Below are 14,775 nucleotides of genomic sequence, written 5' to 3'. Positions count from 1 at the left end.
GGGATGCACTCTTTGAAGAAGTTTTCCTCTCTCTGACAAGCCTTACCATCTGCTTCAGTCATTTTCACATCTTATCTCTCGTTTCCCCCTCCCCTGACTCTCAGTCTGAAGAAGGGACTCGACCCTCTTAAGCTCTTAAGGATAGTGGAGTCAGGGGGTATGAGGAGAAGGCAGGAACGGGGTATTGATTGAGAATGATCAGCCATGATCACATTGAATGGCGGTGCTGGCTCGAAGGGCCGAATGGCCTACTCCTACACCTATTGTCTATTGTCTATTGTCTATTGACCCGAAGTCACCCATTCCTTCTCTCCAGAGATGCTGCCTGTCCCGCTGAGTTGCTCCAGCATTTAGTGTCAATCTTCTTTGAAGATATAATTGTTGTATTGAAAAACTGATTTGGTTCACATCTTAAGTCTGAGTAATTTCCTGCTGAATTGTGAAAATAATTTTCTGAATGTAATTTGCTGAAAATGTCACAAATGAAGGCAATCATTTTCATTTATAAATTGAAAAGTATTAAAAAGGAAATAAGTTTCTTCCCAGCTGTTGCCAGGCAACTGAATCATCCCACCACAACCAGAGAGCAGTGCTGAACTACTATCTACCTCTTTGGTGACCCTCTGACTATCCTTGATCGGACTTTGCTGGCTTTATCTTGCACTAAACGTTATGCCCTTATCATGTATCTATACACTGTGAATGGATCGATTGCAAAAGCTTTTCACTGTACCTCAGTACACATGACCATAAACTTAACAGGAAATACACCGATCAGCCAAAGCATTATGACCTGATGAGCCAAAACATTATGACCACCTGCCTAATATGCTGTTGGTCCTCCGTGTGCAGCCCCATACACAGCAGGGTGCGATGCACTGTGTATTGTGATACATTCCTCCCGTGACCACCATTAACATTTTCTGCAACTTGTGCCACAGTGGACATTCTGTCGGTTCGGACCAGACGGGATAGCCTTCGTTGCCCTCGCGCATCGATGAGCCTTGGGCGCCCAACACCCTGTCGCTGGTTTGTGGTTTGTCCCTCCTCGGATCACTGTCGGTAGGTACTCACCACTGCTGACCGGGAGCACCCCACAAGCCTTGCCGTTTCAGAGATGCTCTGACCCAGTCGTCTGGCCATAACAATTTGGCCATTGTCAAAGTCGCTCAGATCTTTACTCCTGCCCATTTCTCCTGCATCCAACACGTCAACTTCAAGAACTGACTGTTCACTTGCTGCCTAATATATCCCACCCCTTGACAGGTGCCATTGTAGCGCAGCGGTAGAGTTGCTGCTTTACAGCGAATGCAGCGCCGGAGACTCAGGTTCGATCCTGACTACAGGTGCTGCACTGTAAGGAGTTTTTTCGTTCTCCCCGTGACCTGCGTGGGTTTACTCCGAGATCTTCGGTTTCCTCCCACACTCCAAAGACGTACAGGTATGTAGGTTAATTGGCTGGGTAAATGTAAAAAAAATTGTCCCTAGTGGGTGTAGGATAGTGTTAATGTACGGGGATCACTGGGCGGCACGGACTTGGAGGGCCGAAAAGGCCTGTTTCCGGCTGTATGTATATGATGATGATATGATGATGATGATAATCAATGTTATTCATTTTGCCTGTCAGTGGTCATAATGTTTTGGCTGATCAATGTTTCTGTAGTTCAAATCACCATGTGCTTCACCATGTTTTCTTTTCTGATTTAGGAAATTGATAGCCTGTTTCTGATTCCATCTGCAATCTTGCTACTGGGGGACATCCAGTTTTCGCTTTATTCACTCCGCCTGTCAGTGGTCATAATGTTTTGGTGTATAAAGCATAACGCCTTGTGTTCCATGGAAACATGTAGTATTGGTGCTTTCTATAATTACCAAGAAAAAGCTCCGGCATTCGAATCTGTAATTGCAAGATGGATTTTCAGAGGAGACACATGTCCCTTCTATGACACATGTCCCTTCTATGACACAGGTCCCTTCTATGACACAGGTCCCTTCTATGACACAGGTCCCTTCTATGACACAGGTCCCTTCTATGACACATGTCCCTTCTATGACACAGGTCCCTTCTATGACAGAAAAGAGGAACCCACGTTTATCTAATAGAAATACCTATTGCCTCTTTGACATCTGTTCTGGTCACATTGCTAATTCATCCAAGGAAGTGCTTTATTATTTCAGAAACCTGGTGGCTTACTGTCAATGCTTGATGAAGAAGGAGAAACACTTCGATCAACGGAACAAAGCCTCAGGAAATGTCTGCAAACCTATTTGGAATCAGCTCAGCCCAACACTGTGTACATATCCACAAAGGATGGAAATGAGACCACCCCATCAAAAGATCAAGCTTTATCCTTCACTGTCATGCATTTCACCGGGCCGGTGAGTCTACAGGAACGAGAGATTAGCTCATAAATGTGTAATTAAGGTCAGATTTTAGATTTGTCGAAATCATTCGTTTTATTCACGAAATTCAAGAAAAACGACCACATTGTCTCGCTGGGCAACGTAATCTCAGAATCATTTTGTAATCCGGTCTGGGTAAGGCAGATGGCAGTGTTTCACCAGTGATGAGCAGCATATTATATATCATGAGGACCCCAAGATTCTCTTGCATGGCACTGATAGACATCACGCCAGTAAATTGTCCATGGAGTAATGTAAAAATGTACTGCTGAAGTGGTGGCCTGCTGGTTTAACGAACGCCCGCTTGCGGGGAACGGACATGGTGAAAGGGAGGAGGGTAGATTTCCAGCAGTTGCAAGAGAAAGTGCAGTGAGAGGGGGAGTGAAAGAGTTAAACCCCTGTCCCACTTAGGCGATTTTGTAGGCGACTACAGGGGACAAGGCTGTCGCCGCACGGTTGCCGGGGTGTCACCTGTACGGTCGTGAGTCGTCTCCAAAGAGTCGTAGCGTCTTTCTGGTCGCCGCTGGATTTTCAGAATGTTGACATTTTTTCAGCGACAGTGGGTTTGACGACAATGATCGTAGCTTGACGTCTCCTGATGGGGGCGCTGTCGTAGGTTGTCGCCAGGTGACGTAGCTTGTCGCCGGTGCTGACTTCGGTGAATCCCATTGGCGACGACCTAGGTCAAACTACGCCAACCGGCGACAGGGACCGGCGTCAAAACCGGAGGCCAAAATGACGTGAATTGTCTTCAGTTGTCGCCGACACGGTCGTAGCTTGTCGTAGCTTGTCGCGGGTGGACGTGGGTTGGCTTCGGTTGTCGTAGGTTGACTTCGGTTGTCGTAGGTTGTCGTAGGTGCGGTCGTAGGTGGACGTCCTACTCGCGACGATTGGGTCGCCGGTTGTCGGTCGCTTGCCGTAGTTTAACGTTGACTAGGCGGTAGGTTGTTGTAGCTTGTCGTAGACATTGTCGTGAGGGGGGGGGTCCAGTTGCCGTTTTTTTGGCGACCTGCTACGACTATGACAGTCGCCTAAAAAATCGCCTAAGTGGGACAGGCCCTTAAGCGTGTTAAAGTAATCGGGTTGTGGTCACAGGGGACTGTTTTCACTTTCAGAAGTCGAGGAGAGAATAGGTGAGCAACCGTTTTGAGAGGAGAGAAAGCACTTTAGTCTGAAGAAGGATCTTGAACTGAAACATCACTTATGCTGCCTGTCCCACTGAGTTACTCCAATGTATTGTGTCTATCTTCAGTTTAAACCAGCATCCACAGTTCCTTCCAACGCAAGCACCTTTGAAAAATAGGCAGGGGGGGATCGAGAGAAGAAGAGGAAGCTGAGAATTGAGAGAAAGAATATATTTGTGATTGGAAAGGGTACTGTTTTTTCCAAGTAAGGGGAGAAATTTGAAAAGCAGACTTTTGAGTTGTTCAGGGAGAGGCAGGGCAGCCAATTCAGTGATGCAGAATTGTGGGAGACTTTTTAAATCTTCAAAATTTGCAGAGGAAGTTGGTGAGCAGCCATTTTGAGAGGATTGAAATCTTGAAAAATGGCGAATTCTTGAAAATTTGGCATTAGAGTTGATAGAACGAGCTGCTTGTGATTGGAAGAAGACTTTTCACAAGTAATGGAGGGACATTTAAAACAGGCATCTGATTGGCTCAGGAAGAGGCTCAACAGCCAATAAAAGGAAGAGAAGGTGCAGAAAGAGGCTTGTGTTGGTCAATAAGCCAGGCCAGGTGATTGGTGCTTCAGTGCAAGAGCATTTTTTGGGGAGACTCCGTCTGTTTTAAGATTGCTTTCAATAGGCTGAATGTTGGACCTTGTTAGTAGGTACTAAATTGGAGTAAGGCAAAATACAATGTTATTAACTCAGCGGGACAGGCAGCATCTCTGGAGAGAAGGAATGGGTGATGTTTCAGGTCGAAACCCTTCTTCAGACCTGAAATCCAGTCACCCATTCTTTCTCCCCTTAGATGCTGCCTGTCCCGCTGAGTTACTCCAGCTTTTTGAGTCTATCTTCGGTTTAAACCATCACCTGCAGTTCCTTCTTAAACTATACAATGTTATTAGGCAGGAGTTCGGGAGGGTACATAGGACCAATTGTTATTGGGCAAGACCAGATCAGACTTGTGGGAGTTGTTTAAAGGCCAGTTGATCAATGTTCAGAACCAGCATGTTCCAGTCAGGAGGGGGATAAGGATGGCAAAGGGAAGAAGGAACCTTAGATGACCAAAGAGGTTGTAGATTTAGTCAAAAAGGGAAAGGAATTGAATGCAAGCAGTCCCTTCCCACACAAGGTACATGAATAAGACAGGTTCAGAGGGATATGGGCCAAACACAGGCAGATGAGACTAGTGTAGATGGGACAAGTTGGTCGGTGTGGGCAAATCAGGCTGAAGGGCCTGCTTCCATGCTCTTTGGCTCTATGCCTCTGTGACAGGGCGTAATTAGAAAGAATTTGCACGGTTTGGTACAGGAGTGATGATGCCTCATAAATCTAATTAGAGTTTTTTGAGGCTTTAATAAAGGCTAATTAAGATTGATGAAGGCAGAACAGTAGGCGTGATCTGTGTGGACTTTGGTAAGGAATTTGACAGAATTCTGCGAAGTAGGTTGGCCAGAGGTTCAGCCACAAGGCATCCGAGATGCGATGGCAAACTGGTTTCAAAGTACTGGTTTGGTAGCAAGGGTGGTGGCGGATGGTTGCTATTCTGACTGGAAATCTGTGTAAAAAGCGGGCGTGAGATAGCTTGGCAGATAAGGTAGTAGGAGATCCAAAGAAAATATGCGTATATTAAGGTACAAATACTAACTAGAGAAAAAAGGGCCCCTTAAGATCAGGAAGGACTTATATGCAAGGAGGCCCAAGAGATGCAGACAACCCACTGAGTGAAAAAGTTGTCTGAGGACCGTCTTAACTCTCTTCCCTCTTATCTTTAAGCCTATGTCCTCTAGTTTTTGAATCCTCTAGGCAGTGAAAAACACCATGAACGTTCACCTCGTGATCTTATGCACCTTAATAAAGTCGCCCCTCAGCCTCTTGTGCTCCAAAGAAAAAAGTCCCAGCCTATCCAACCTCTCCCAATAACTCAAGCCCGCAAGCCCAGGTTACATCCTCTTTTGCGCCCTTTTCAACTTAATGACATCTCCCTTGTATCATAAAATGCTGGAGTAACTCAGCAGGTCGGGCAGCATCTAGGAGAGAGGGAATGGGTGACGTTTCGGGTCGAGACTCATCTGAAGAAGGGTCTCGACCCGAAATGTCTCCCATACCCTCGTTCCTAGATGCTGCCTGACCTGCTGAGTTACTCCAGCATTTTTTTGTGATACCTTCGATTTGTACCAGCATCTGCAGTTATTTTCCTACACTACTTTCCCTTGCATTAAATTGGCACAGCTAAACCTTAGTGTTCCTTAAAGATTTCTTAAGGTGCGGTTCCGATCATATAAAATATATTATTATATTAAAATACTTTGGAAGTATTATATTAAAATACTTCGGAAGCAGAAAAGGGCCGCGTAAATAGAAAGGTAATGGTGAATAAACGTGGGTTCAGTGGCTTCAGTGAACGTGATCTGGATAATTCATTAATTTCAGTCATATTTGCATTTACTCCTGTTAGGGGGGATTGTCTAGTTGTCTTCATCTGAACAATTAAACATGAAAGTAGTTGTAAGTATAAAATGTGTAGATGTCTTTGAGTTATGAGAAATGGATGAAATGTTGTGCAATCTTCTGTCTCACAACAGGTAACATATAATTTATCAGGAGCTGCTGAAAAGAACAAAACTTCACTTTCACAAAACCTCCTATCTGTTATGAAAGGTGCGTGGTTATATTTTTATACAAACCATTGAATGCATTAAATTTATGGAGTCTTCTATTAATTAAGTAACTAATTAATCTTGATTTTCACTACATAATGCATTTCTTTTCAATCTCATTCTACAAGAATGTAGACCCTGAAGTGTCTTCATTGAAATGGTCCAAACACTCTTCCCTGCCAACATTCCCTTCCCAGGGCAGCTTGCAGCCCAGCGGTATGAACATTGACTTCTCCAACTTTAGATAGTTCCTCTGTCCCTCTCTTCCCCTCCCCCTTCCCAGATCTCCCTCTATCTTCCTGCCTCCACCTATATCCTTTCTTTGTCCCGCCTCCCTGACATCAGTCTGAAGAAGGGTCTCGACCCGAAACATCACCCATTTCTTCTCTCCTGAGATGCTGCCTGAACTGCTGAGTTACTCCAGCATTTTGTGAATACATTTTGTGACAAGACTTCTTTACAGGCACATCCTGAACAAACAAAAATAGTCGTTTAGTTTAGTTTAGAGATACAGCGCGGAAACTGGCCCCATCAGCCCACTGAGTCCGCACCGACCAGCGATCCACGCACATTAACGCTATCCTGCACTAAGGACAATTTTTAAATATATACCAAACCAATTAACGTACAAACCTGTACGCCTTTGGAATGTGGGACAAAACCGAAGATCTCGGAGAAAGCCCATGGTGTCACAGGGAGAGCGTCCAAACTCTGTGCAGACAGCACCCGTAGACAGGTACCACTCGTCCCTTCCCACCCAAACCACCCCATCCCCGGGCACTTTCCCCTGCAACCGCACGAGATGCAACACCTGTCCCTTTACCTCCCCCCTCAACTCCATCCAAGGACCCAAACAGTCTTTCCAGGTGAGACAGAGGTTCACCTGCACCTCCTCCAACCTCATCTATTGTATCCGCTGCTCTAGATGTCAACTTATTTACACCGGTGAAACCAAACGCAGGCTCGGCGATCGTTTCGCTCAACACCTTCGTTCAGTCCGCCTTAACCAACCTGATCTCCCAGTGTCTGAGCGCTTCAACTCCCCCTCCCATTCCCAGTCTGACCTTTCTGTCATGGGCCTCCTCCAGTGCCATAGTGAGGCCCACCGGAAATTGGAGGAACAGCACCTCATATTTCGCCTGGGTAGCTTGCAGCCCAGCGGTATGAACATTGACTTCTCCAACTTTAGATAGTTCCTCTGTTCCTCTCTTCCCCTCCCCCTTCCCAGATCTCCCTCTATCTTCCTGTCTCCACCTATATCCTTTCTTTGTCCCGCCCCCCTGACATCAGTCTGAAGAAGGGTCTCGACCCGAAATGTCACCCATTCCTTCTCTCCTGAGATGCTGCCTGACCCGCTGAGTTACTCCAGCATTTTGTGAATAAGCCCCCGTAGACAGGATCGAACCCGGGTCTCTGGCGCTGTAAGCTCTGTAAGGCAGTAGCTCTACCACTCTGCCACTGTGCCGCCCCAGTTCTAAATGAGTTTATATTAAAAATAGCAAAAGAAGCAATATTGCCTGAATTAATGTTTATGTGTTTTCATTGTATAAATATTGCTGGCAGTTACTTCCAAAAACAGAAGCTGAATACATTATATTATACTCCTGCCTTTCCTGAAAAACTGATTTTCAGACTTTCTTACATCAGATTCCCCCTCTTGGCACTTGGCCATGTCCAACTCTGCCAAGTCAAATAACGGCATCTAATATACCTTCTGATACCAATCGATACCTGTTTTTCTCTCCTCCTACCTGCTTGGCCAATGTCTGGGTTTGCAACTCACTATGCCAAATTCTATTATATCAAAATAAGAAAATCAGAACAATTCAGAACTGGGCTGCACGGTGGCGCAGCGGTAGAGTTGCTGCCTTACAGCGAATGCAGCGCCGGAGACTCAGGTTCGATCCTGACTACGGGCGCCGTCTGTACGGAGTTTGTACGTTCTCCCCGTGACCTGCGTGGGTTTTCTCCGAGATCTTCGGTTTCCTCCCACACTCCAAAGACGTACAGGTTTGTTGGTTAATTGGCTGGGCAAATGTAAAAATTGTCCCTAGTGGGTGTAGGATAGTGTTAGTGTGTGGGGATCACTGGGCGGAGCGGACTCGGTGGGCCGAAGGGCCTGTTTCTGCGCTGTATCTCTAAATCTAAAAAAATTGCCATCAATAACTGTGCAAATGCTAATACTTGCGATAAAATCCAAATCAATGGGTACATATCATATCATATATATACAGCCGGAAACAGGCCTTTTCGGCCCTCCAAGTCCGTGCCGCCCAGCGATCCCCGTACATTAACACTATCCTACACCCACTAGGGACAATTTTTACATTTACCCAGCCAATTAACCTACATACCTGTACGTCTTTGGAGTGTTGGAGGAAACCGAAGATCTCGGAGAAAACCCACGCAGGTCACGGCGAGAACGTACAAACTCCTTACAGTGCAGCACCCGTAGTCAGGATCGAACCTGAGTCTCCGGCGCTGCTGATCCCCAGTTCCAGGCTCTTTCCCCCAAAGTCCATTTTGTCCTCTGCTTCTCTGCCATGCTTCCCAATAGTCGCAGTGCTCTCGGACTATTTTTGAATGACCATCTCACCCTCCTTCACCAGTGTCTCACAATCAACATGGAGGTGCAGTGTTGGTGGAAGTTTGGTTGTAGTAAATCTCCTCGAAATGTTTCATTCGAGTCATTTCGCAGCATAACAAATGTTCATTCATCGATACCATCAATTCCTTGTCATAAGGTCATAAGGGATAGGGGTAGAATTAAGCCATTCGGCCCATCAAGTCTGCTCCACCATTCAATAACGGCTGATCTATGTCTCCCTCCTAACCCCATTCTCCTGCCTTCTCCCCATAACCTGTGACATCTGTACGAATCAAGAATCTATCTATCTCTGCCTTAAAAATATCCACTGACTTGACCTCCACAGCCTTCTGTGGCAAAGAATTCCACAGATTCACCACCGTCTGGCTAAAGAAAATTCTCCTCATCTCCTTCCTAAAAGAACGTCCTTTAATTCTGATTCTTGTCTCCGATAGTGATCTGTCTCGCGAGACCTTGGATTGTGACATTGTGACCTGGTAGAGTACACGCCCAGCCATTTAGCAGAGATTGTGACATCATATTTTCCCTGTGATAGAGCAGCACTCCTGAAAGAAGCATCAGTTTTATCTGAATGGTGGCCGATTAGGAAAAGGGGAGATGCAACGAGACCTGGGTGTCGTGGTACACCAGTCATTGAAAGTAGGCATGCAGGTGCAGCAGGCAATGAAGAAAGCGAATGGTATGTTGGCATTCATAGCGAGGGGATTTGAGTATAGGAGCAGGGAGGTTCTGCTGCAGTTGTACATGGCATTGGTGAGACCACACCTGGAGTATTGCGTACAGTTTTGGTCTCCTAATCTGAGGAAAGACATTCTTGCCATGGAGGGAGTACAGAGAAGGTTCACCAGATTGATTCTTGGGATGGCAGGACTTTCATATGAAGAAAGACTGGATGGACTCGGCTTGTACTCGCTGGAATTTAGAAGATTGAGGGGGGATCTTATAGAAACTTACAAAATTCTTAAGGGGCTGGACAGGCTAAATGCAGGAAGATTATTCCCGATGTTGGGGAAGTCCAGAACAAGGGGTCACAGTTTAAGGATAAGGGGGAAGTCTTTTAGGACCAAGATGAGAAAGTTTTTTTTCACACAGAGATTGGTGAATCTGTAGAATTCTCTGCCACAGAAGGTAGTTGAGGCCAGTTCATTGGCTATATTTAAGAGGGAGTTAGATGTGGCCCTTGTGGCTAAAGGGATCAGGGGGTATGGAGAGAAGGCAGGTACGGGATACTGAGTTGGATGGCGGTGCAGGCTCGAAGGGCCGAATGGCCTACTCCTGCACCTATTTTCTATGTTTCTATGTTTTTTACGTCAATTGCAACCTTACACTTATTATATTGTGTAAACCTACAACAGTGGTGCAGAGAAAGACTTACTGCCTTACAGGACCAGAAACCTTGGTTTGATCCTGACAACCGATGCTGTCTGTCCCACATTCCAAAGACGTGTAGGTGCGTAGGTTAATTGCCTTCTGTAAATTGCCTGCAGTGTGTAAGATAGAACTAGTGTATGGGTGATTGCTGGTTGGCACGGACTCTGGGCTGAAGGGCCTGTTTCCACATTGTTATTCTAAAAAAAACAGATTCTATCATATCCATTATTATTTCTTCTGGGTAGGTTCAGTGATAGTTCATAAGTTTGAGGAGCAGAATTAGGCCATTCGGCCTATAAAGCCTACTTCGCCATTCAATTATGGCTGATCTATCTCTCCCTCTCAAACCCATTCTCCTGCCTTCTCCTCACAACCCCTGACACCCGTACTAATCAAGAATCTGTCAATGTCCGCTTTAAAAATACCTAAAGACTTGGCCTCCGCAGCCGTCTCTGACAATGAATTGCACATTTTGAGATGAGGGCAAGGGTCTTGTGAAATCTATCCGTATATGTTGGTCAGCAGGCAAAACACTCTCCCATTTTTCTCATCTTCAATCTAATCCTGCCCTCAGCTTCTAAGAGTTCCAATGTACTACTGGGAGAGTGTAAAACTATAGTCCCCCTCAGTGTGATGGGTTCTAGTGACATTAGTTGGAGGAGCCCCCTCCCAAAATTCACACAACTTCTCCAAGAGACGCCACTGCTTAGAGACAGACACGAAATGCTGGAGTAACTCAGCGGGCCAGGCAGCGTCTCTGGAGAAAAGAAATGGGTGATGATTCGGGTCAGACTCGGGTCTCGACCTGAAACATCACCCACCCCTTCTATCCAGAGATGCTGCCTGTCCCGCTGAGTTACTCCAGCTTTTTGTGTCTATCTTCGGTTTAAGCCAACATCTGCAGTTCCTTCCTGCACAATACCCAATAGAGATACGGAAAATATATTCAATGTAGAGGAGCAGAATATCTCAGCCAGAGTGCCCACAATTTCTTCTCTAGCCTCCCACAGTGTCCTCGGATATATCTGATCAGGCCTGAGAGATTTGTCTGGGAGATTTGGAACTACAACTCATTTCTGACTCCAGTCATGTTCCCATCAATGTTCAGAATGTTTTTACAGTCGCTGAATTATCTGCAATATGATTCCTTTGTGTGTAAAGATTTAAGGACTTGACCTGGTCTAAAAGCAAATTCCACCTGGTGTTAGGGTGTCAACTGGTGTCAGGGTGTCAACTGGTGTCAACTGGTGTCAACTGGTGACAACTGGTGTCAACTGGTGTCAACTGGTGTCAACTGGTGACAACTGGTGTCAGGGGTTATGGGGAGAAGGCAGGAGAATGGGGTTAGGAGGGAGAGATAGATCAGCCATGATTGAATGGCAGAGTAGACTTGATGGGCTGAATGGGCTAATTCTGCTCCTATCACTTCTGACCTTATGACCTAACTGAAGAGAAAGTGGAGCTTTGTCATTCATTGATGCTGACTGCATGGTCTTACTATCACACAGCCACAGAGGAAGTGGATGTGCCCACAAATTTAGCTGTGGGCCATGATTGATGATGATCATAAGTTCATGTGATCGGAGCAGAATGAGGCCATTCGGCTCATCAAGTCTACTCCGCCATTCAATCATGGCTGATCTATCTTTCCCTCTCAACCCCATTCTCCTGCCTTCTCCCCATAACCCCTGACACCCGTACAAATCAAGAATCTATCTATCTCTGCCTTAAAAATAGCCACTGACTTGGCCTCCACAGCCGTCTGTGGCAATGAGTTCCACAGATTCACCACCCTCTGACTTTTGTTTGTTTTTGGCAAGTGTAAAGAACGGAACAATGTCCGAGACTTAAGAGACTGCAAATGCTTGAATCTGGAACAAAACACAAACTCCAGTCGGGGATCATCTGTGTGGGGGAGGGGGTAGGAGTGGGGGGAGGAATTGTCAATATTTCAGGATACGCTGGTGAGTTTTATGATGCTGTTTTGGGGGGATAGAAAAGGATTTGCAGATCTCTTCACCTGCCTTGACTTTGCATGCACGATCTCTCTCCAGTTTCTCATGGAAGACCTGGGCCCAGACATCATCTACTTGGTCTAAAAAGTCACCATTTAACGTAGAATCCAGTTTCTCCAGACTGAAGTTTCTCCAGGCGTGCAGCGTAGGTTAATTCCCGGAATGGCGGGACTGTCATATGTTGAAAGACTGGAGCGACTAGGCTTGTATACACTGGAATTTAGAAGGATGAGAGGAGATCTTATCGAAACGTATAAGATTATTAAGGGGTTGGACACGTTAGAGGCAGGAAACATGTTCCCAATGTTGGGGGAGTCCAGAACCAGGGGCCACAGTTTAAGAATAAGGGGTAGGCCATTTAGAACAGAGATGAGGAACAACTTTTTCAGTCAGAGAGTTGTGAATCTGTGAAATTCTCTGCCTCAGAAGGCAGTGGAGGCCAATTCTCTGAATGCATTCAAGAGAGAGCTAGATAGAGGATAGCGGAGTCAGGGGGTATGGGGAGAAGGCAGGAACGGGGTACTGATTGAGAATGATCAGCCATGATCACATTGAATGGCGGTGCTGGCTCGAAGGGCCGAATGGCCTCCTCCTGCACCTATTGTCTATTGTCTATTGAATGCCATTTACAACTTCACATAACCAGCCCGTTTATTCCTTTCCGCGGTCCAATTTTGGTGTCATTTGGCAAATGTATTGATGATGGCCTTACTGTTAAGCCCAGGGCATTTTGTATGTGTAATCAGTACTGTGGCACCCCGCTGCATTGTAAAGTTCACCAGATTTCCCATCAAATATTACCTCTTGCTTTCAGCTACTGAAGCTATTTTTAGTCCAATTAACCACTTTCTGATGGACCCCGTGGGATTCTCATTTGATTAGTTTGCAACCTGTGATCTTGGCAAAATCCAAGTAAACTCTTTCCCTCGTTCATCCTTAGTCTAATAGTTCAAGAGTCAAGAGTGTTTTATTGTCATGTGTCCCAGATAGAACAATGAAATTCGTACTTGCTGCAGCACCAGAGAATATGTCAACATAGTACAATAATAATAATAATAATAATAATAATAATAATAATAATAATAATAATAATAATAATAATAATAATAATAATAATAATAATAATAATAATAATAATAATAATAATAATAATAATAGTCTATTGTAGTTCAGAGCTTATTTGAGGTTGTAGTGTTTAATAGCCTGATGGCTGTTGGGAAGAAGTTGTTCCTGAACCTGGACCTTACAGTTTTCAGGCTCCTGTACCTTCTTCCCGATGGCGGGGATGAGATGAGTGTGTGGCCAGGGTGGTGTGGGTCAGTGAGTGTGTGGCCAGGGGGGTGTGTGTCAGTGAGTGTGTGGCCAGGGTGGTGTGGGTCAGTGAGTGTGTGGGTCAGTGAGTGTGTGGCCAGGGTGGTGTGGGTCAGTGAGTGTGTGGCCAGGGTGGTGTGGGTCAGTGAGTGTGTGGCCAGGGTGGTGTGGGTCAGTGAGAGTGTGGCCAGGGTGGTGTGGGTCTCTGATGATGCCGGCTGCCTTATTGAGGCAACGACTCCAGTAAATCCCTTCGATGGTGGGGAGGTCAGAGCCGGTGATGGACTGGGCAGCGTTCACAACTTTTTGCAGCCACAGTTGAATTCAGCTAACTCATCAATATTAATCAATTTATTGGTTTAATAATGCTGCACTATCACCCACGTGATTTAATCACTTGTAGAGTGGATAAAAGGGCTTTGTCTCAGAGGCAAGGTCGGAGTTTATTTGGCTTCTCCCCCCTCCTCCCCCTCCCCTCCCCTCCCCTCCCCCTCCCCCTTCCCCTCCCCTCCACCCTCCCTCCTCCCCTCCCCCTCCTCCCTTCCCCCCTCCATCCCTTCCTCTCCCCCCCACTCCATCCCCCTCAAACGCACTTATTCTTCCTCCTCCCCCTCCCTCCCCCCTCCGTCCCTAGGAGATAGATTTAAATTTTAAAATCTGAATAACTTTAAAAGTATAACACCGTTTTCAATGAAACTTCTTCCATTAGCACCAAAGGGACGACGGTGAGTAAGGTGGGCCTAAAATTGTTGCGCTATCATGTACCGTTTTGGCTGTAGTTCAGGAACAAACAAACAAACAAACGAGAGTTTTAGTATATAGATTAGAGAGAATGCAAGCGTGCGGAGTTAACGTGTTTGAATGGTGCAAGGAATGAATTGAAACAAAAGTCCGGGAAAACTTGAGAACCTCTTTAGAGAATAAAGGATGAAGAGAAATAGTGATGAAGTTACTTCAAGGTCATTTAATGTGTTATTTAGACAGGATCATGGATAGGGCAGGTTTGGAGGGATATAGGCCAAACGTAGGCAGGTGGGACTAGTGTAGCTGGGACAAGGTCTGTAGAAGGGTCTCGACCCGAAACGTCACCTATTCCTTTTCTCCGGAGATGCTATCTGACCCGCTGAGTTACTCCAGCTTTTTGTGTCTATCTTCAGTGTAGCTGGGACTTGTTGGCTGGTGTGGGCAAGTTAGGCCGAAGGGCCTGTTTCCACGCTGTATCACTCTATGACTCTATGAGTT

The 14,775-nt window shown here is 45.9% G+C and overlaps 1 protein-coding gene across 1 annotated transcript in view; it reads left to right on the top strand.

Moving 5' to 3' along the window:
* The window catches only part of myo16 (myosin XVI), a 249,127-nt gene that overhangs the window by 174,594 nt on the left and 59,758 nt on the right, over nt 1–14,775 (top strand). Inside the window, exons 23-24 of the mRNA XM_078402895.1 lie at nt 2,179–2,379; nt 6,154–6,229. Coding sequence (XP_078259021.1) covers nt 2,179–2,379; nt 6,154–6,229 — 277 coding nt within the window. The remainder of the gene's footprint in view (nt 1–2,178; nt 2,380–6,153; nt 6,230–14,775) is intronic.

The sequence above is a fragment of the Rhinoraja longicauda genome, chromosome 7 (genome assembly GCF_053455715.1).
Source record: "Rhinoraja longicauda isolate Sanriku21f chromosome 7, sRhiLon1.1, whole genome shotgun sequence".
NCBI classification, from domain to species: domain Eukaryota; kingdom Metazoa; phylum Chordata; class Chondrichthyes; order Rajiformes; family Arhynchobatidae; genus Rhinoraja; species Rhinoraja longicauda.
The sequence above is the reverse complement of the archived record's forward strand: the minus strand, read 5'-3'. Positions and strand labels throughout refer to the sequence as shown.